Source organism: Thamnophis sirtalis, unplaced genomic scaffold, assembly GCF_051295495.1.
Source record: "Thamnophis sirtalis isolate CommonGarterSnake01/CBP01778 unplaced genomic scaffold, rThaSir2_p1.2 scaffold_13, whole genome shotgun sequence".
NCBI lineage: Eukaryota > Metazoa > Chordata > Lepidosauria > Squamata > Natricidae > Thamnophis > Thamnophis sirtalis.
Window position 1 is genome coordinate 46,359,730 of NW_028261393.1, and position 22,848 is coordinate 46,382,577.

Genomic DNA, 22,848 nt, shown 5'->3' on the forward strand with positions numbered 1-22,848 from the left:
CCACCTCTAGCCCACCGCAGCATTCCCTTCTCTAGACCACTTGTCCATTCACTAAATCAATTTACTGTACCGTTTGTGTGTTTGCGTGTGTGCTTTACAATGCAACTGCAGAAGAATCTTTCCCTTCCGGATTTTCCTTCCGAAACAATTTAATAAAGGCCAAGCATTGGAGGAAATTATGCTGCTGCTGTTATTTTTCTTTTCCAAAACAAACCACGAGGAAAAGCTGGTGATATTTGCCCATTGACATAGCATTTGTACACAATACCCTTCTTTCAAAGCTTTGCTTAAGAAGCACCCTCTGCGAGGAGAAAAAATTGCCGCTTGTTGTTTTGTCCTTGTTGACCTCACTATCTTCACTCACTGTGGAAAGGGGCAGATAAGACAGCATCTTCAACTCTAATGCATTAGTGCTATGTATTTATTCGCTGCTGAAAACTTCACCTCTTAGAACCATATGTATTGCTGAAAACTCACCTTTTTAAAAGCACATTTGCTGCTGAAAACATCACCTTTTTAAAAAGTGCATTTGCTGATGAAAACTTCAAATTTTAAAAAGTGCATTTGCTGTTGAAAACTTCAAATTTTTAAAAGCACATTTGCAGCTGAAAAGTTTGCCTTTTTAAAAGAGCATTTGCTGCCAAAAACTTCACCTTTTTAAAAGGGCATTTGCAGCTGAAAACACCACCATTTTAAAAGCGCATTTGCAGCTGAAAACGCCACCTTTTCAAAAGGGTATTTGCTGCTCAAAATGTCACCTTTTTAAAAAGTGCATTTGCTGATGAAAACTTCACCTTTTTAAAAGCGCATTTGCAGCTGAAAATTTCATCTATTTAAAAGCGTTGCAGCCAGAAGCACTGAATAGCCGAAGCATCTAAAAAAAATGCCCTTTTAAAACATGGTCATACGTTTCCTTCTACCAAATCTGAACTTTCACCCTCTGTATCACTTTTGCACATTGTTAAAGAACGTGTGTGTTTTCCTCTAGTAGGGTTTTTCCGCTTTAAACCATTCCCTTTTTTTTTTGGCAGGGAATCTCTACGTTTAACTGGATGTCTTGGAGGCTCATGGCACAATGCAGTCATTTAAATGACAATGTAAACATTGAATTAATGAATGCTCTACTGGAGCATTCATCTCTGGCTTTCAGATGTTGCTGATTTTTTTTAAAACTTTCGGCAGGATGAGCAATGGTGAGGGATCTTGGGATTTCTATTTCAGCAACATCTGGAAGGCCACGACATACTTTTCTCTGCTCAGTTAGAAACAGAAAAGTGCCACCATCGGGGGAAATAGAAACAGTTTAACTAAGGAAAACCCAAAGTGTGATGCTACCATAATGTGAATAGAAATAATCTAATTAATTGGCTAAATGTTGTTGCTGAAAAGAAGCGTAAAGAGTAAACAGTTAATTAAGATAACAGTTGCTGGAAGAAATTGGGTTTCAGCTAAATGAGCTTTTGCGACTAAGCAAGAATGAAATGGGATTTTGCTGGTAATGATGAGTATTTCTGGATTTATTTGATGGGAAGAGATTTGCAATTTTAGGAGCTGTGTGGGGGCCCTGTAAACATTCAGATTCTCACTGTTGTAGGAAGGCCATGCCTCAAGAGCGTGGCCTGCTCGGGCTGCATTTTCGGCTGCGATGGCCTCCTGCAGCCTCTGCTAATGAAAATGGAGCTTGGGGGTGCCGTGCGCTGCTCCATTTTTGCTGGCATAGGGTTGCAGGAGGCCCTCATGACTGAAAACGGAGCCTCAACAAGGGATGTTAAGCTGGCCACATCCCCTGGCCATGCCACCTGCCCCCCCAGCCACACATGCCCCAGCCAGTGGTGGGATTCAAATTTTTTTACTAACGGTTCTGCAGGTGTGGCTTGGTGGGTGTGGCATGACTTGGCGGGTGTTATTTAATGGGTGTGGCAGGGGAAGGTTACTGCAAAATCCCCATTCCCTCCCGATCAGCTGTGGCTCGGGAGGCAGCGAATAGATGGGGGCGGGGCCAGCCAGAGGTGGTATTTGCCGGTTCTCCAAACGACTCAAAACTTCTGCTACCGGTTCTTCAGAACTGGTCAGAACCTGCTGAATACCACCTCTGACCCCCAGCCTTCCCAAGGTCAAACACAACCCTGATGCGGCCCTCAATGAAATCAAGTTTGACACCCCTGGCGTAGAGTCTAAGCACAAAACGAAAGTAAAATAAAATCATGAACTTAGAGAAAGAAAAATTGTATATATCACTGGAACAGCAAACATTATTTTGGTTTTTAATTTGGGACCTGCTGATGTCTAAAGCCAGCACAGATTTACTGGATCTCTTTTAGTTTAGCTAGGCAAACACAAACACACACACACACACACACACACACACACAAACACATGCTGCCAGCCACGTACAGAACCAGCTCATTGTTAATGGACAATAGGAGTGTTTAGTTCCAGCAGCAGGAGGAGATGAGAGAGACCAACATTGGAGTCTGGGCTACACCAGGCTGGCTATGCAATGCAATGCCTGGATCTTGGCAAATGGGTTGGCTTTGGGTGGTTGCCACCGTGGTGAGTTTCTCCTGTTATCCAGCACTTCTGGAGGCAGCTCCTGAGTTCTCAGGTATGTTTCTGAGCCGGTGTGCTAAAACTGGGAGGAAGGATCTGGGTTTAAGATGGGCAGTTGCGGTTTTCTGGCTGACTGTGGCTGAAGAAGAGAGAGATGGCCACTTCTAACTTAAGTCCATCAACGTCTCTTATTCCTTCAGGGAAAACTGCAGGAAATCGAAAGAGAGCAAGGCCAGGCTGAGAGGGATGGTGGGAATGAGAAATAAAGGACTCTCTGTGTGTCTGATTGTGTGTGTTTCTTCTTTTGAACGATGACTCCAAACTTTAAAAAAAAAACAAGGAAAAATTGGTTGTCAGAATAACAAAGTTGGAAGGGACTTTGGAGGTCTTATAGTCCAGCTCAAGCAGGAAACCCTATATTATTCCAGACAAGTCTTTTCTGAAGTTGCCCCTACAACTTCTGAAGGCAAGTCCTTCCGCAGATTAATTGTTCTCACTGTAGGGAGGTTTCTCCTTAGCTCTAGATTGCTTCTCTCCTTGATTAGTTTCCACCCATTGCTTCTTGTCCTGCGTTCAGGTGCTTTTGGTTCTCCATTGACTTGAATTTACACCAGCTAGCTTAAGAGAAATATTTCTTTCCTATTTTACAGTTGCTAGCAAGCCGTGCTTCCATCGCTTCTATTTGTTTATCTTTCTATGTGTTAGGTTGCCGGATTTAGGGTGCTTCGCCCTAAATTGGAAAGAGCATTTTTAGGGCTTGAACCATGCTCACAACTAAGGCTGTGTTATTAAAACAGTAAAAAAAAAATATTCAGCAGCTTGGCAAAAGACCTTCCTGCAATTAAAAACGCAAAGCTGTACATGGGTCTGCCAAGCAGTAAGTGATAGCTTCATCGCAAATGTTCAATGCTGTCCATCTGGTTTTTGGTTTTTCACTCGGTGATTTAATGCCAATCCTGCCACATTTAATAGCAAATGTGTGCTGGAACAGACTAGAATCCTAATGAAACTCCACATAGCACTGGCTGTTTCTGCAGAGTGGCTTGAAAAGGGTAGCTGAAGCATTCAGAACCTCCTAGAATAGAGGAATGGGAGAATGCTAGGGAGTGACTGCTCTTTAGAAGGCCAGATCTTGAAGAGGAAACTCAAAGACTTTGGCCACCTCATGAGAAGGAAGGACTCACTGGAGAAAAGCCTAATGCTGGGAATGATTGAGGGCAAAAGAAGAAGAAGGGGACGACAGAGAAGGAAGTGGCTGGATGGAGTCACCAGGACAGGAAGGCCTGGAGGAACGTTGTCCATGGGATCACGATGGGTCAGACATGACTTTGCAACTAACAACAACAGGGAGTGTTTGGCTAGACTGTCTCCACTTCCTTAAATATCAGATGCCCCCGAATGTTTTGGGAGTTGAATTCTAGACTACACGGCTCTAGGGTTATTTCTAATGCAGGGGTCACTAAACTTGGCACCTGTAAGACTTCTTGTCCCAAAGGTGCTTTTTCAAGAGGCAATTGAAATTTCTGTTTTGCTTCTCATCCAAGAAGCTTCTTCAGCTCTGACCGGGTGGTGGGGGAATGGAAGGATTTATACTCTTGGCAGAGAGCTGGTCATTTGCATTTCTTTTAGAGAGTCATTGAGGCCCCTAGGAGGATTGTCTGTGTCCTCAGAATCACCTGAGTGGTGCCCCAGGTTCCTGTAGCCTGCAATTTTTTTTCCCTTTGGAAATCCATCCTTACTCCCACCCTATTCCAAGGGTGTTCATCCCAAATTGTATAGCTAAAAGTCTGCAGGGATTCTCAGCCATCCAGGTCATGGTTGTCCCAAAGGTGGTTTTTCAGGAGGCAACTGGACTTTCTTGTTGTTTTTTTCTTTTGAAGACGTTTCGCTTCTCATCCAAGAAGCGGGGAACGGAAGGATTTATACTCCTTGCAGACAGCTGGTCATTTGCATCCTTTGAGAGAGTTGTTGAGACCATTTAAAGGTTCATCTGTATCCTGAGTCACCTGAGTGGTGCAAATGGTTGTGGAGCCTTCTTGGAACCGTTGAAAGGACTATCTTTTGTCCAGGCAGAGCTGAAGAAGCTTCTTGGATGAGAATCGAAATGCCTTCAAAGAAAGAAAAACCAGAAAGTCCAGTTGCCTCTTGAAAAAGCTCTTTTGGGACAACCGTGACCTGCATGGTTGAGAGTCTCCATAGACTTCTGGATTCCAATTCCCAGAGTTTCCCACCCAGCATGGCTAGCTGTTGTCACCCAGCAGGAGCCGTTGGAGCTGCCACCAGACTCCGACAGCGAGGGGCCCTATGAGTCGGCTCTGGAGGATGTGAAGGACCCTGGACAGGGTTCCGACTCTGAACAGGGCGCAGAGAGGCTGGTTGGCCACCAAGAGGCACCTGAGCCTTGGACCAATGGGGAGGAGACAAGGGAGAGTGAGCTGGACACCAGCAGTGAGTTGTTTCTGGATGCACGGCACCGAAGAGCTACTAGGCGTCAGGAGCAGTTGTGCAGTTACAGGAGGTAATTGCACTCAGCTGGTGGTCATTGGGCTCCTCTCCAGACTATAAAAAGACTGCTTGTGCACATGACCCTCTTGCAGAAGTCAACGCAGGAACGAATGTCGGAGAACGTTATGGTGAGCTTGGCAGGCTGGATTGCTGCCAAGCCTTATCTGTGCTGGATTGCTGCCAAGGACCTGTCTGTCTGTTAATTAAATGCCGTACCTTATCTTTGGCTCGGAGTGTGTGTTGGTGTGGGATGAGGGGGGTCAGAACAGCTAGGTATGGAATTCTGGGCTCCTGAACTTCACAAATCTTAAAGTTGCCAAGCTTGGAGACTCCTGGTCTAAAGACCAGGGCAAGTAAGATTTTCATGATGTCCCTGACGTTCCTCTTTCACAAGGTTATTTGAGGAAGGTTTTGAAGAACCACACCATCCATGCCTGCGATGGGGAGCAGCTCACAATACTTTGCCCCCACAAGACCTCCGTTACCATCCTGTCTGCTTTCTATGGGAGAAGGGTGCCCAGTCCAAACCTCTGCCCAGGCTCAGGAGAACTCTCGTTGGAAGACATTGATTGCTCATCCACAACAGCCCATCAGGTAAGACCAGGGGTGGGCTTCAAAAATTGCAGCAACAGGTAAACAATGATTGCTTGGGAGGGGGGGAAATTTTGGACATGGAATTGATTTAGAGCAGGGGTAGTCAACCTTTTTATACCTACCGCCCACTTTTGTATCTCTCAGTAGTAAAATTTTCTGACCACCCATCGGTTCCACAGTAATGGTGATTTATAAAGTAGGGAAGTAACTTTACTTTATAAAAATTTACAAAGCAGAGTTACAGCAAACCCCTAACGCCCACCATGAAAGCTGGAACGCCCACTAGTGGGCAGTAGGAACCAGCTTGACTACCACTGATTTAGAGTAATGACAAAAATTGTAGTCTCAAAACAAATGTCAACAGCATATAAAGAAAATTTGTATAAGATGTTTTACAGGTAGCACTTACCCCCTGATGAAAATAGCAGCAATGTTTAAGAATAAATCCGAAAAATGTTGGAAATGTCATCAGATATCGGGCTCATATTACCATATGTGGTGGACGTGTGCAGAAGCTAAAAAATACTGGACTAAAATTCACACAGGGTTAGAAAAAATGATAGAAAAACATATAGATTTTTAAGCAGAAATATTTTTATTGGGGATTTTACCGGAAACATACAGTAGAGAATTGAAATATTTGATTGTAAATGTGTTGACAGCAACTAGAATTGTACTTGCTATAAATTGGAAAAATGAGAAAATGCCAACGCAGGAGGAAATTATTCAGAAAATAATGGAATGTGCCGAAATGAGCAAATTGACATTTGAAATTAGAGAACAAGAAGATAAACTATTTTATAAGATATGGGATTTATTTTATCCATAAAGTTAAAAGGTAAAGGTACCTTTAAAGGTAAAGTTAAAAGTTCCCCTCACACATATGTGCTAGTCATTCCCGACTCTAGGGGGCAGTGCTCATCTCCATTTCAAAGCCGAAGAGCCAGCGCTGTCAGAAGACATCTCCGTGGTCATGTGGCCAGCATGACTCAATGCCGAAGGGACACGGAATGCTGTTACCTTCCCACCAAAGATGGTTCCTATTTTTCTACTTGCATTTTTAAACGTGCTTTCAAACTGCTAGGTTGGCAGAAGCTGGGACAAGTCACGGGAGCTCACTCCGTTATGCGGCGCTAGGGATTCGAACTGCCGAACTGCCGACCTTTCTGATCAACAAGCTCAGCATCTTAGCTTAGCCACTGTGTCCCTACTACCAACCCCAGCTACTTATATTGAAATACATTAAGTGAAAAAGCTAGGAAGAGAGAGAGAGGGAGAGGGAGGGAGGGAGGGAGGGAGGGAGAGAGAGAGTGAGAGAGAGAGAGAGAGAGAGAGAGAGAGAGAGAGAGAGAGAGAGAGAGAGAGAGAGAGAGAGAGAGAGAGAGAGAGAGAACTAATCTCCCTACCTTTTTAAAAAAGCTGTTTTCCTCTTTTAAGTGTGGAATCGTTAAGCAGATAAAGCAATCAACAGAAATGAAGGAAGCATCAGAAAAATAAAGTCTATGCTGCATGACCAACGCTATTTTTGAGGGCAATGGAAGAGCAACAGAGAATGAGAAAGGGCTGTTCTGGTGTCAGCCTTCTCAACATGGAGCATCTCAGCTAAATGAAACCCCTGCCAACCCCAGCTAGAAATTCCTTTTTCGGCTGCCTACTGTATCTCTAAGTGTGACAACTAGGGCGTTGACAAGCTGCAAATTCCCTGCTTTGATTGTTGAGTTGTGTGAGCCAAGGCGGGAAGTTCCCAGTGGGGAGGTTGGGGAAAGACATATTGCCATCTAGTGGCTAGCACAGCAATGCACTTGGATCTGGATACTTGAGAGACCGCCTCCTGCCAATTACCTCCTTGCGACCCATTAGATCACACAGATTAGGCCTCCTCCGAGTTCCATCTGCCAGTCAATGTCGACTGGCAACTACGCGGAGGAGAGCCTTCTCTGTAGTAGCTCCGACCCTTTGGAACGATCTCCCCGTGGAGATTCGTACCCTCACCACCCTCCAGACCTTCCGCACAGCCCTTAAAACCTGGCTATCCCGTCAGGCCTGGGGTTAAAGAATGTAACTCACCCCCACCCGAATGGTATGAATGTTGTGCTCTATTTTTAATTATGTATTGCTCTTATGTGTTATTGTTTGTTATTGTTTGTATTCCCCCTTCCTATGGGTTGTGAGCCGCCCTGAGTCCCCCCAGGGAAAAGGGCGGCCTATAAATAAATTTCAATCTCAATCTCAATCAACTGCCCAAAAGCTTGACTGGTGATGAGATTTCTCCTGTAGGTGGCTGGAAAGATCTGGGAAGGAATGGTCTGGAAAAGTGTTCCCCTGCTTTTTTTACACAAAGATTACATATGAACTGAATCGGAAGGGACCTTGTAGGTCATCTAATCCAACCCCCCACCCAAGTAGGAGACCCTACCCCATTTCTGACAAATGGCAGTGCAATCTCTTCTTGAAAGCCTCCAGGGATGAAGCTCCCACAACTTCCGAAGGCAACTTCTGTTCCATTGGTTGGTTGTTCTCACTGTCAGAAAATTTCTCCTTATGTCCAGGATGAATCTCTCCTTGTTCAGTTTCCATCCGTTATTCCTCGTCTGGCCTTCGGGGGCTTTGGAAAATAGCTTGACCCCCTCCTCTCTGTGGCAACCCCTCAAATATTGGAAGACTGCTCTCATGTCTCCCCTGGTCCTTCTCTTCTCTAGACTAGCCATGCCCAGTTCCTACAGTCGTTCATTGTATGTTTTAGCCTCCAGTCCCCTAATCATCTTGGTTGCTCTTCTCTGCACTCTTTCTACAGTCTCAACATCTTTTTTATAGTGTGGTGTAGAGAATCTACATTCTACAAGCTTCATCGGATTTATGGAGCTTCTGCATTTGACGAAATGAGCTTTGGGATCACAGAAGATTCTGCTTTTTAATCAAATCCGTATTTCTGAAAAAATGCTACCTTGAGCTATCCGTGTCAGAAGCTGCCAAAAAAGCCAGCGCAGTTCTAGACTGTATTAACGGAGGGATCAAATCAAGATCATGTGAAGTGTTAATAGTGCTTTATAATGCCTTGGTAAGGCCACACTTGGAATACTGCATCCAGTTTTAGTTGCCACCATGTGAAAAAAGATATGGAGACTCTGGAAAAAGTACAGAGAAGAGCAACAAAGATGATTATGGGACCGGAGGATAAAACTTTTAAAGAACGGATGCTGGAATTGGGTATGTCTAGTCTGATGAAGAGAAGGATGAGGGGTGATAGCTTAGTGCTCCAATATCTAAGGGGTTGCCATGAAGAAGAGGGGGTCAACCGCTTCTCCAAAGCACTTGAGGGCAGGAGAAGAAGCAATGAGTGGAAACTCATCAAGGAGAGAAGCAACTTAGAACTAAGGGAAACTAAGGGATAGAATCAAGATCACGTGAAGTGTTAATACCACTTTATAATGCCTTGGCAAGGCCACACTTGACACCTGCCTATCACCAGAATTTCCCATCAACAACCATAAATTAACTGGGAAAGAGAAACCTTGCAACCCCAAAATACTAGAGAATATTGAGATGTGGAGAGCCAATGCCCTTCTAAAGACTATTTATGTCTTTCTAAATTAGATATGGCTGAGCTTAATGCTTATCTTTTCCCACCAGAAAATGATGGACGAATGCCAGGACCACCGATGGTGCCATTTCCTTGTCCACAGCCATGTGTTTGGGCCCGATCCATGCCCAGGAACACACAAATACTTGGTGGTTTCATACAAATGCAGACCTGGTGAGTGATTTTGGCAAGGCAGGAGTGTGGAAAAGGAGAAGATATGTAGTTCTACTTTAGAGTTTCAGTAGATCATCCAAAGCTGCTCTAACATCATTGGTAGAGATCAAAAGCTTCCATCTATCTGGAGGGCTTTGGGAAAAGGGCAGAGGTGGGCTGCTGGGGGTTCACACGGGTTCGGATGATTCTCTAGCGAAGATTTTGCGTGGTTCAGTAAACCCCCAAATACTACTCCTGGCTGGCCCAGCCCTGTGAGTTCTAGGCCTCCTTTAGGCATAAAAGCCAGCTGGGTTACCTTGGGCCAGTGACTCTTTCTCAACACTAGCTGAGATAATGCCCAGCCGCTTCTGAAAAATCTTGCCAAGGAAACAGGGACTTGTCCAAGCAGTCTCCAAGAATCAGACATGAATGAATGAATGTGAATGAATGAGAAAGAAAGAAAGGAAAGAAAAGAAAAGAAAGAAAAAGAAAGAAAGAAAGAAAGAAAGAAAGAAAAAGTAAGTAAGAAAGAAAGAAAGAGAAAGGAAAGAAAGAAAAAAGAAAGAAGGAGAAAGAAAGAAAGAAAAGAAAGAAAAGAAAAAGAAAGGAAAGAAAAAAGTAAGTAAGAAAGAAAGAAAGAAAAGAAAAGAAAGAAAAGAAAAAGAAAGGAAAGAAAGAAAACAGTAAGTAAGTAAGTAAGTAAGTAAGAAAGAATGAAACAAAGAAAATTAAGTTTATATGATCGCCTGTTGAATTTCAGTTGAAAATATGACATCTAAAATTAAGAGATGTGATTTTTGAAGCTTTATCCGGAAACACCTATAATTGAAAACAAGAACCAGTTGATTAAAATATTTGAGGCTAAATCATATTTCATTGTAATTTGACTAACTGTTGTCATTGAATTTTTGCATAAAACGTAGTTGTCCAGGTCTACGCAATACATTATCCAGCACTTACAGCCATTAACGGTTGATATCAGCTCAAAAGGATTCATTTTCAGATTTAGCCTGTTGTACTGATAGTCCCTTCCTTATCTCAAATATGGCCTTAATAAAAGCAAGAGATTTTTTTTAAGAAAAAATATTATGGAGCCAGGAGGAGGTAGAGACTGATGAGGAATGTCTTATGTCTCATCTTCAGCCAATCATCGTCTCAAGACTGTCTGTGAAAATGACAAGATGAGGCTACAATGTCGGAGCAGCTCAGTTCTAGCAATTTATTCTTCGATCTATGGGCGACCTTTGCGGGGAAAGTTGGAGTGTAATTCTATGAACGGGACAGAGCCTGAAATAGGTACACGAGAACTCAGCCTCGGCTAAGACAATCCTAAGCATTGCTGCACTTGGTGAGTCTGTGGGGCCTTCCACATCAGGATCTAGTACCAGCTTGAAGGTTGCTCTGGATCTCTGTATTTCTATCATGGGAACTGGTTGGAGAACTTTCCCCCATTGCACCAAATCCTCTGACAACGTCCCAGGTCCTGAAAGGGGAAGGGTAGCTGGTTGGCTTTGTAGCTTCCTTTAAGCAGCCCAATCCAAGCAAACAAAACTGAAATTGGCCAGCGTTCTATCATTGATCCTAGGGTGGTGTGTAAAATGCCACGCTACTGTTTTCCCCCCTTCTTTTCATTCCCCCTCCTTTGAGTTGAAGTGGAAACGAGTGGGGCCTTTGCTGTTGTCGAACCGGCTGTGATGGATTTCAGCCTTTTGAAATGTTGAGAAGGTCTTCTGAGGCTCGGAGAGGGAAAGTGGTGGTGTACAGGTGTTATAAAGGAAAGAGAGCCCTTTAAGTATGACCTCTTTCAAACATGCACTCTGGTTCATCTGCCCTGTTGGATATTTATTTTATCCTTGTACAAGAGCCTGAAGATCTGGCTCTGCAGGTTGGCCAGAGGACCAAATGGGGCAGTTGGAATTCATTGTTGGAATGTATTTTTGTGCAACAACTACAGTAGTATTCAGCCAGTAGATAGCAGTGTGTACAAGTTTGGATCTCTATGGTATATATATTCCATGTTCTTTTGTTCTAAGTGACAGAAAAGCAGTTAAGCAGTAAAGCACATGGTGACTGTACACTGATCTGTGGTGCTACATATAAACAGAATTTCTAACATGGATTGATGGCAGATTCCATCTAAATCTTCTCCCCTTGCTTTCTGCTCTCCACCCACCCATCTTCTTAATTATCATATTGATGTATTTATTCTAATTGTGCTCCTTTGTCATAGTTTTTTTAAATCATTCTATTATTGTACTTCTGCTTATACTCCTTTCATTTTTCTTCCTTTTTATTATTGTGAGCCACCTAAAGTAGCCCCACAGTAAAATAAGGCAGCAAGGCAGCAAATGAATTAATAAACAAATAGATCACCAACTAATGGATGCAGCTAGTTCTGAACAGAGGCTTCATTACTGTACACAAAGAGTCAACAATTGGTCTAGCTGGGCAACTACCAAGAGGCACACGCTAGCAAGGGCTGGTGCCAACCTCTCTTGTCCTTGCCTTTCAACTCCTTTTGTTGCCTGTTTGTTGCCGGCTCAGCTCTGGCCCCTTCTCCGGTTATAGTACCGACTCTCCGTCCAGCAAGAAACTAACATTGGCAGGAAATTTGCTCTCCACTTAGCCATCTCTGTTCTCCCTTTTACGGCTTATTTCAGTTGAAAGGTGGACAAAAGAGATGTTGAGGTCAAAGAGAATACACTTCGCGATGACACCGCTGTGTTGCGAGACTAACATTGAGGGAGCTTGGGCACTGTCCAGGAACGCTTTTCCACAGCAGGGTTTTTATTCAAACAATTCTGCAGGGTTCCCAGAGAGACGAAGGAGAAAAAGGAGAAGAATGCAAGCAGGACACCCGTTGTTAAAAAGGGTGAATTTTTTTCTCCTGCAAAAAAATAAATAAATCAGAAACACACATCCGACATTTTGTGGTTCTGTTTAAAAAAAAAAAAAAAGCTAACTTCATAGTTTGAAAAAGCTGGGACACCAAGTGTGGCCCACCTGAGTGTCTCCAAAATATTTTAAACTCCAGGATCTTCTCAGCATCACCTAAGCAAAACATCTGGAACATCGCTTGATCAGCAGCTTTCTTTGCTTTCAGAATCTGAACAAGATGGAACAGATTCACCCATGCCACGCTTGCATTTTATGAATGACTAGCTGATGAGCTGGCATTGCCTGGGTATTTATTTATAGGGGGGAAATGTCCGGCCCAAACGTAATTTCTAATGTTGGATTTTCCCCTTTACCAGAGGGAGCCCCCTTGTGGAGTACTGTGAAGCTGTTAACATGGCAACTGCATTGTGCTGCACAGTAGAAGCCATTCTATGGAGGTACAGTAGAAGCCATGTTAAGACACAACAGGCTGTATCTTAACAGAACACACACCCCGAGAGGTGTTGGGGGTGGTCTTACCTCCCACAGTGTTTTTCTCCAGAGAGTAATTCATCTGTGTACCAAGTTTGGTTGAAATTGCTCAAGGCGTTCCAGAGTTATGCTGGAACACACATACACACATACACAGCCATTTATATAGAGAGAGATGAATGAAAGCCACACCAACCAAGCGGGTCTCTATCTAATTATACATATCCGAGAGAAGAATATGGTGTCTCAATGCTAACAAAACTTGCGACCACACATTTGAGACTGGACTGTGTAGTCTTGGAGGCCTCTTTGGAAAGTCCACAGCAGAGACAACCGCCGGAATCTGCCATTTTGCCACCCCTACTTGGGCTGACTGCGTTGTGTCTCTGTGTGTGATTTGTAGAATGCACAGCTCCCGATGCCTTGAGAAGAGTGTCCCACAGGTGCCACAAGAAGAGGAATTGCACCCTGGTTGCTAACTCGGCTACATTTGGAGACCCATGCTTCCCGGGGGTGAAGAAACAATTGAGAGTGTCCTACACTTGCGGTAAGCAGGACATTTGAGGTGGGATAGACAAGCAACTGACAAGCTAAGTCCGTGATGGCGAACCTATGGCACGTGTGCCACAGGTGGCACGCAGAGCCATTTCTGAGGGCACACGAGGCATGCGCATGTTCGCCAGCTAATTTTCGGTCTTGATTTTCAGCCATTTTTCACCTTCTGGAGGGAGAAACATGCATGTCCATCTCCGCCCCCCGCCACCCCGTGCCCCATTTTGGGCCAGGCTGGAAGGCCTCCTGCCCCAACCTGGAAGCCCAAATAGGGTACGAGGACGCTGTGCGTGGCCCCGCCTGCACCCCATTTTGGACCTGGGGAGCCTCCTGCACCAACCTGGAAGATAAATATGGGGGGGGGGTGGAGGATGTGCACACATGCCCGGGGTGCTTGCATTGCATTTCGGGGTATGGCATGCCCATGCACGCACTTTGGGCACCCAAAAGGTTAACCATCCCTGGTCCTAGCAATTCCCCCAAAATAGATGAACCATCATCATCCCCAAGTATTCAGTGACCCCCCAGCCATTTCTTAGTGCTAGTATAACGGATGGCCTCATGTTAGCAATCCTATTTTTCACGTATGTTAAGATTATGATAACTATTTATACAAGCTTTGGTTTGATTTTTTCCCCATCCCCTGCACTCCTGTGTGTCTTTCAGTGCCAAGGCAGTTGTTAGAAGAGGCGACCCGCGAATCCCGAGAAGATCCCTTCTCAATTTCTGATTACACCCACGGTAATCATTCCGCCTTGATTTTAATCCGACGTACGGCTCTGTATGGAGAAGGGCCTGGGAAACGCCTCCCCTCCTCACCACAACCTTCTCCTAGATCTATGGAGAATTTCAACCATCCAGGTCATGATTGTCCCGTGGGGCTTTTCCAAAAGGCCACTGGACTTTCTTGGGTTTTCGTTCTTTGATCATGTTTCACCTCATCCAAGACCCGAAGAAGCTACCTGGATAAGAGGTGAAATATTTTCAAAGGGAAAAAAAAAAAAAACTAGTGGTGAAATCTAAACAAAAATTCCTACAGGTTCTGTGGGCGTGGCTTGGTGGGGTCACGTGATGGGGTGGGTGTGGCTATGTAGTCATGTAACTGGGGAATAAAAAAACAGAAACTCACTTTAACAATGTCCTGCTGGAGCAGGGTTGGACTAGATGACCTCCATGTCCCTTCCAGCCCTGGATTATCTTTTGAAGTTGCTTCTAGTGCCAGGTTTGTAGTCCTTCCTTCCTCTCCTTTTTCCCTCCCTCCCTTTCTTTCTTTCCCTTTCTTTCTCCCCTCTTTCTTTCTCCTTCCTTCCTTCCTTCCTTCCCTCCCTCCCTCCCTCCCTCCCTCCCTCCTTCCTTCCTTCCTTCCTTCCTTCCTTTCTCAGCGCTCCACCACCCCCCGTTTTTGGCCTAGCAGACCTCCGGGGAGAATGCTGGGAGCAAAAACGGAGCCACCACCCATTTTTGGAGAACCTGTAGAAAAAAAATTCCATTGTTGGAACTTTAAAAAAAAACTTTTTAAAGTATTTTTTACGAGCAGTTTAGGAGAACTGGGCCGAAGCGGTAGCATTCCACCCCTGAAAAAAACCCAAGAAAGTCCAGTTGCCTTTTGAAAAGCACCTTTGGGACAATCTTCTCCAATATCGAATGGTGTAGAGCAGTGTTTCTCAACCTTGGCAACTTGAAGATGACCGGACTTCAACTCCCAGAATTCCCCAGCCAGTGAATGCTGGCTGGGGAATTCTGGGAGTTGAAGTCCGGACATCTTCAAGTTGCCAAGGTTGAGAAACACTGGTGTAGAGGTAACAGTCCCTGAATTTGTGAATGTCAGGAGTGAATGCCAAGAAACCTGGGGCTACTATGTGGCTGCAGAAGAGTAGAAGAGAACAGCAGTGTGTACATGAAACTCCAAAGTTTGCTACAAGGACTTAACTCCCTCCCAAGAAAGAGTTCCATAGAGATTGGATCTGGTTAGTAGCCACGCAAAGCGAAACAAGAGTTGGATATGAAAAATAGTATATTTAGAGAAAGACAATATATCTTTGAATGAAGCCAGCCAATCACAGGCTGGAAATATGAACCGAATCAATTGGAGGGATGAGGTTCTTGCTACATTTTTCCATAAGGTCCACCAGATTATCACATCTTCAGGTAACAGGCCACGTTTTCACAGCCTGTTTGGCACATCGAATCAAAAGTCACTGTAGAAAGTGGGGGGTGCCCTTGGGATGGTTTTCCCGAAGGGGTGCCTTTTTGTTTGGGAATTCTGGAATCCCTATCCCAGTTCGGCAAAGTTTGCCTTAGGAAAAAACCTGGAGACATCACGCCAAGGAAAGGAAGGAGGATACTTCCTTGTTCCTCTTCCACTGGCTTCTTTCCTATGGTCACATCCTATAAAGAACCCATGACATCCTCCAGAGGTTGCCGCGATGCACCTCTCAACACCAGCTGGATTGAACCCGGGTGAGACATCCTGGGATTAGTAGCTCAGCAAGTTCTGAAGGATCTCCACCCTCAGCCTGCAAGATGGAAGGGAGGCCTTCCTCCGTGGCAGTAGCAGGAGTGGGCAGCTGCGGGTTTGCACGGGTTCGGGAGAACCTCTAGCTAAGAATCTGCCCAATTCGGAGAACCCGCAAATCCCACCCCTGACTGGCCCTACCCATCCTGCTCCTCCTCTCCCACCATGCCCCTCCCCTCCCGGTAGTCTCTACGTCGCCCGTTTGGGATGCTAGTAAGTACAGGGGCCGCACGGAGGCTCAGGGAGGGCAAAAAACGGGCCTACTGGAAGTTTAATAGGATTTGTATGCTTTAATAGGATTTGTATGCCGCCCACTCCCTAGGGACTCTGGGCGGCTCACAACAAGTAAAAGCATTTAAAATATTTAAAAATACAAAATTAAAAACAATGCAACATCCATTCCATCAAGCGGGGCTGGAAATTAATCAACAGCCCCAGGTCTGCCGGAACAGCCAGGTCTTGGTCGCTTTACGGAAGGCCGGGAGAGTGGTGAGGGTCCGGATCTCTGCAGGTAGCTCGTTCCACAAGGCCAGTGCAGCTACAGAGAAGGCCCTCCCCCGGGGAGTCGCCAGCCAGCATTGTCCGGTCGACGGCACCCGGAGGAGGCCCAACCTGTGTGATCTTATTGGTCATTGGGAGGTAAATGGCAGGAGGCGGTCTCTCAGGTAGCCAGGTCCAATACCATGTAGGGCTTTAAAAGCAACGACTAGCACCTTGAAGCGGGTCCAGAGACCAATGGGAAGCCAGTGCAGCTCGCGGAGGATAGGTGTAACATGGGTGTATCTAGGTACACCCATTATCGCTCACGCGGCTGCATTCTGGACCAATTGTAGTCTTCGGACACTCAGTTCAGCTCCAGAGGGCCCCTGGAGCCCGGAGGAGCCTGTTTTCACCCTCCTGGAGGCTCAAAAAAAAGCCTCCAGAACCCAGGGAGAGAAAAAATGGTTCCCCTGCCATGGTGCAGGAGGCTGACTAGGCCACACCCACCATGGCCACTCCCACCCAGCAACCGGACAAAGAAGTCCACCAGTGGTGGGTTCTGGATCCCATTGCAACTGGTATGCTGCAACGGGGCCGGGCATCCTTATTGGGCACTGTGCATGCCACCACCCAGTGACACTCAGCTGCTCGGTGGAGGTCATGCAGCCACTGCACGCTGTGCACACATGTGCAATTGGTCCATTTGCATCAAAAAGTGGTCAGGAACGCAGGCAGGCGGGCGTTGCTCCCAGCTCCCACCGGTACATCTGTACCGGGCCGTACTTCCCAGAACCCACCAGTGAAGCCCACCCCTGGGCAATAGGAAGCGCCTAAGAAATCTAAGCAACATATCCCTCCGTGAAATCCATTCTCCAGCTTTTGACTCCTGCATTTCTTTCTCCTCAGTTGCGCTGGGCACCTCTGTCCTGAAGAGAACAGAATTCCCAATGGGACTCTGCTCCCCCTTCGGTGGCTCTGATTCTGCCGCGGCAGGAGATTTCAGTTGGGCTCCCCACCCAAGGGAAGACAACATTCTCTCAAGAGCCCTGTCGTATTTCCATAGATAATAAACCTGTAGCAGCCTGTAGCACTAACATAATTCCCTTCTCTTAGAACATAATCCCTTCCCGGGATCTTGCTCCTGGAACACGGAGGCGCGTTTGCCAAATAATAGCAAAGATGATTTCCTGCCGGCTTCGGGTGAGAAATGAAACGGTTGTGAATTCCCACCACGTAATAGGCTTGCTTAAAGGGTTGTTTGTCGCTTTTGTTGTTGATAGCATAGCATGTTGTACACAGCAGAGTATTAGGTTCACTGCCGTGTGGCAAGCCAGAAATGCATTAATCTGGTAACCACATTGTGCCAACGGGGCTGTTACAATTGTGAACGGGCCTAGTGGAGTGTCTTGCCTTGAGGTCGCCTGCAGTCAAGCTGGGGAAATCATTGGCATCCTTCCGTCTCAAGAGACGATGGTATCGTGCTCTGGAAAGAGGTCCTAATTCAGCATCTGGTGTGACTAAAAAGGCCAATTCTGGAGTGGCAACCCCTTCCACACTGAGGACAGATACATTCTGTCTACTGCCCGACCCCCAAATTTTGCTGGTTCTGGGACTGCCTCTTTGCCTCAGCCTGCCGAACAAGCGTCTCTTCAAATTGGAGAAGGCCATGCTGCGTCTTTAGCCTCCAAGCTGAACGATCAGAGGTCAAGGTTTCCCAGCTCTTGGTGTCCATTCCCAAGACCTTTAGATCCCTCTTGCAGATATCTTTATATCACAGCTGTGGTCTCCCTCTGGGGGGCTTTCCCTGCACTAATTCTCCATACAGGAGATCTTTTGGAATCTAACCATCGGCCATTCTCACGACATGCCCAAGCCAGCGTAGACATCGCTTTTTCAACAGGGCATACATGCTAGAGATCCCAGCACGTTCCAAGACTGAGCTATTTGGAACTTTGTCATGCCCTGTGATGCCAAGATGCCAAGATCTGGGGAAATAGAGTCATAAATATCTCTTCCATTTTGGCACAGTTTAGAACAGGGGTGTCAAACTCAAGGCTCAGAGGCTGGAAGTGGCCCACAAGGTGCTTAGATCTGGCCCACACGCCCATCCTGGAAGCAGCGAAGGACCAGCCCACGGTGCCTCTGCCAGCGAAAAGGGAGGCCTCCCCGAGCTCCATTTTTGTTGGCAGAGGCCTGCAGGAGGCCATCGGGGCCAAAAATGGAGCCCAGAAGGGTCATCGGGGCCAAAAACAGAGGCTCAATGAGTGACACCGAGCATCCCACCCTGGAGACACACGGACACACACACACACACACACACACACACACACACACACAAAACCTTGATGCAGCTCTCAATGACATCAAGCTTGATACCCCTGGTTTGTTTGTTTTATTTGTCAACTAGTACAAGGAAATAAGTAAGAAAATGACATGAAAAAATGCCACAATTAAATGGATAAAAATAAGCAAAAACATAGCCATAAACACATAAAAAGAGTACATATAAATGGGACAGTAGGACAGGGACGGTAGACACCTGTCAGTAGGTAGATGATGGGTTTAGAATATTGGGATGGATGGGTAGAGAAGCAAAATGGCTGCCTTAACTTTTTCTCGCTCCCTCAATAGGATCTGATTCCACCTCACTTTTTTTTTGAAGTATGGTCCTTCTCATGCCTTCTACCTGACCAAAGTTGCGTGTTCCTGGCCAGATGGATCTCAAAAACCTCCTGTGAGATCATATCAAGAGGACACCATCATGTAAACGGCATCAGCGTTGCCCTTTGCTTGATGATGTCATCAGTGAGACACTCCGACTTCCTTGTCCGATGTCATTCCTGCTCCTTCTGGAGTGCTTGGCCACCGAAACTAGTGGCACAGAGGAAGGCATAGGTTTTGGTTGTCAAAAAGTCAACCATCCCCTATCTGGAAGGTGTGGCCTTCAAAAGATGCATGAGCCGGTGAGTTTATGCTTGTCCCTTAAGCAAATCTAGACTAAGAACAAGAACTTTGCTCTCTTGCTACTGGAGACATCCTTAGTAAGACCACCCTGTCCCCTTGTTTGCTACAGGTGGCTGGTACACCGGGCCGAGGCTGTCCAAGCGGTTCCAAGAAAATCTGATGATATTTACTAACTCTCTGGAAACAATAGCCCATATTTGGGGTACGTGCGATCCTTCTGGGCTGTACAGGAGTGCGAGGCGTGACATGAGATTTTCATCCTACACGAAACAGAATCTTTGACCTCCTCAGGTCATCGATTACCAGATTCCTCCCTGCCTTCAACCATGGCACAGCTTCTAACGTGCTTGAGAAGTTCTTCGAAATGCAGGCAGATGATTTAGAGGTGTATCACATGTTGAAAGTATCACATGTTGAACTGTGCAGCAACAGTCAAACGTCAACAGTTGACGTCAACACCAGGAATTCTTCCATGGTGTTTGGCATTCTGTCATAACATGTTTTATGATAATTTTATGTTGCAAAGGGTTTTTATAAAGTTTCCCAAATTCTAACTCCACGGGAGTCATGCTTCCCAGATTTTGGACGGATTCTGTAAGTTAGCCAATTTAAGGTACCTTAATCAAAGCCAATGCAATCCTAAATTGCATTAATAGAGGGATACAATCTAGATCAAGTGAGCTACTAATACCACTCTATAAAGCCTTAATAAGACTTTAAGAGCCAAGGTGGCGCAGTGGTTAAATGCAGCACTGCAGGCTACTGCTAGATCAGCAGTTCAGCGGTTCAAATCTCACCGGCTCAGGGTTGACTCAGCCTTCCATCCTTCCGAGGTGGGTAAAATGAGGACCCAGATTGTTGGGGGCAATATGCTGACTCTCTGTAAACCGCTTAGAGAGGCCTGAAAGGCCTATGAAGCGGTATATAAGTCTACTGCTATTGCTATTGCTAAGACCACACCGAGAGTATTGCATCCCGTTTTGGTCACCACACTATAAAAATACGTTGAGACTCTAGAAAAAGTGCAGAGAAGAGCAACCAGGATGATTAGGGGACTGGAGGCTAAAACCTATGGTGAACGGTTGCAGGGCGTGGCTAGTCTAGTGAAGAGAAGGACATGGGGAGACATGATAGTATCTTCCAATATTTGCCACAGAGAGGAGAGGGTCAAGCTATTTTCCAAAGCACCCGAAGGCCAGACAAGGAATAATGGATGGAAACTGACCAAGGAGAGATTCAACCTGGAAATAAGGAGAAATTTTCTGACAATCAGCCAGTGGAACAGAAGTTGCCTTCAGAGGTTGTGGGACTTTCATCACGGGAAGCTTTCAAGAAGAGATTGGACTGCCATTTCTCAGAAATGGTGTAGGATCTCCTGCTTGGGTTGGGGGTTGGACTAGATGACCTACAAGATCCCTTCCAACTCTATTAATCTGCTAATTGAAAAAGGGCTTTCCCTACCATATGCACCATTTTGCCTAGTTAAAAGTACAGGCCCAAGAATTTTAATAGTATAGAGACAGATTTTCACAATCCTTTGGGATTCAGCTAGCCCTGTGATGCTTTCATTTCTTTCCCACCATTGAGAATTTAAGGCAAGTTTATCCTCGAGACCAGAAAACTATTTAACTTTTCATCTTTAAGATTAAGGAATTAGAGGATGTGGTTCACATCACATGCAAAGCCACACTATATGTTGGTTGAACATTAGTAGAGAAGAAACAGACTAATTGTACTTATTTTTTCATTAAATGTAGGAAAACTTAAATTTATTTTTTTCTCCTGGCCTCACCAGTTAATTTTTGGATTGTAGGACCCAGGAGCGTACTACGAAGCCAAATATAATAACAGGTAACAGATTAACAGAGTTGGAAGGGACCTTATAGGTCATCTAGTCCAACCCCTCACTCAAGCAGGAGACCCTACACCATTTCAGGCAGATGGCAGTCCAATCGCTTCTTGAAAGTCTCAAGTGATGAAGCTCCCACAACTTCCGAAGGCAACTTCTGTTCCATTGGTTGATTGTTCTCTCTATCAGAAAATTCCTCCTTATTTCTAGATTGAATCTCTCCTTAGTTTCCATCCATTATTCCTTGTCTGGCCTTCAGGTGCTTTGAAAAATAGCTTGACCCCCTCCTCTCTGTGGCAGCCCCTCAAATATTGGAAGACTGCTATTATGGTTCTACTCTTCACTAGATTAGCCTTGCCCAGTTCCTGCAACCCTTCATCGTATGTTTTAGTCTCCAGTCCCCTAATCATCTTGGTTGCTCTTCTCTGCACTTTTTCTAGAGTCTCAACATATTTTATAGTGTGGTGACCAAAACTGGATGCAGTACTCCAGGTGTGGTACCTGGACAAACACTGCACAGGGAACTGTGATGGGTTCAGTAAACAAGGGTTGAACAAGCCATGGCTTGTTGAGGTTTGTGAATTCAGACCAAATGTGTTGAACATTCATCATCTTCTCTCTTTGCAGGTGTTCCTGAGAAGGTGGGCTTTTATTTCCTATGTGGGGTATCTGGAGGGCTGCTGTTTCTCCTCCTCTTCTTTGCCCCCAAAGCAACCTTCTTGGAAGACCTCAAAGGGCCCTTCAAAAAGGCAGATGTGACGGACTCCTTGCAGCTGGAGACAGCCAAGCTACAGGACGACCAAGATGAAGAAAATCGGGAGGAAAGCTCTTCTGAATCCTCTTTCAGCCACCTTACCTCCAATTGCCGGAACACCAACATCTTTGGGCCGGAACTGACGGCGGCCTTGGAAGGGGCAGCTGATCAAAGAAGCCACGAAGGCGATGAAATTTGGATCCCCAAGGAATCCAGCCCATACGCCATCCACAAAATTAAGGCAGCCACCAAGTGAGAAGGACCAACGTTGGAAGTAGTTGGGCAGAGCGAGCTGCGCTGGGGGAACGCAGGGAGTCCTTCATTTCTGATTGCAATTGGGACCAGGATTGCTGTTGTTAAGCGAAGCAGTTGTGAAGTGAGTCCTGCCCAATTGGATGAGCTTTAATACAGGGTTGTTAAGAAATTCACTGCAGTTGAAGGAATCGCAGTCATTAGAAGCAAAATCCGGCTTCCTCCATTGGCTTTTGTTTGTTGGAAACTGGCAAGCTGGGAAGGTTGGAAACGGGGATCACACGACACCCCCCCTCCCCGAGATGCTGCAACTATCATCAATACATGCGAACTGCCAAGCACCTGAATTTTGACCATGTGACTGTAGGGATGCTGCAGTGGTTATAAGTAGCAATTGCAATAGCCCTTAGATATATACCATATTCTTTGGAGTATAAGACACACCGGACTGTAAGACGCACCATGATTTTGAAGAGGTTAATTTTTAAAAAAATAAGTTTTTGCACTCTGCATGCCTCATTTTTTGCAAAAAAAGGGGGGGCATGCGGAGGCTCTGGAAGGCTCTTAGAGTGCTTCTGGGGGCCGAGGGGGCAAAAACGGCCTGTTTTTTGCTCAATTTTGCCCTCCCCAGCCCCCAGGAGCACTTTGCAAGCCTCCTAAACCCTCTGCATGTCCATTTTTGCAAAGGGGGTGGAGTTTCAGTAGGCCAAAAATGCTGTATTCAGCGTATA

General features: G+C 45.6%; 2 protein-coding genes across 3 annotated transcripts in view; one reads left to right on the top strand and one right to left on the bottom strand.

Moving 5' to 3' along the window:
- Positions 1-2,455: 2,455 nt before the first annotated feature.
- Positions 2,456-22,586, top strand: LOC106554884 (protein eva-1 homolog C). 2 transcript variants are annotated; one of them, XM_087727750.1, is made up of 8 exons: positions 2,456-2,605; positions 5,450-5,649; positions 9,280-9,403; positions 10,526-10,678; positions 13,155-13,298; positions 13,970-14,044; positions 19,372-19,464; positions 21,739-22,586. In XM_087727750.1, the coding sequence occupies exons 1-8, from the start codon at positions 2,506-2,508 to the stop codon at positions 22,119-22,121; spliced, it is 1,272 nt and encodes a 423-aa protein (XP_087583876.1). In that variant the 5' UTR covers positions 2,456-2,505; the 3' UTR covers positions 22,122-22,586. The 2 variants fall into 2 exon arrangements, with proteins under 2 accessions (XP_087583876.1, XP_087583877.1); XM_087727751.1 differs by lacking the exon at positions 19,372-19,464.
- NHSL2 (NHS like 2) overlaps positions 10,073-22,848 on the bottom strand; it is a 118,191-nt gene continuing 105,415 nt past the window's right edge. The window contains exon 7 of the mRNA XM_087727749.1: positions 10,073-10,201. Coding sequence (XP_087583875.1) covers positions 10,188-10,201 — 14 coding nt within the window. The 3' untranslated portion in view covers positions 10,073-10,187. The remainder of the gene's footprint in view (positions 10,202-22,848) is intronic.

What these genes read in the sequence shown, in the direction of transcription:
- LOC106554884 (XM_087727750.1), top strand. Translation starts at nt 2,506, where the DNA reads ATGCCTGGATCTTGGCAAATGGGTTGGCTTTGGGTGGTTGCCACCGTG. An exon ending in CGGGACAGAGCCTGAAATAG is followed by an intron (nt 10,679 to 13,154) that starts GTACACGAGAAC and finishes TGTGATTTGTAG; the next exon opens with AATGCACAGCTCCCGATGCC. An exon ending in AACAATAGCCCATATTTGGG is followed by an intron (nt 19,465 to 21,738) that starts GTACGTGCGATC and finishes CTCTCTTTGCAG; the next exon opens with GTGTTCCTGAGAAGGTGGGC.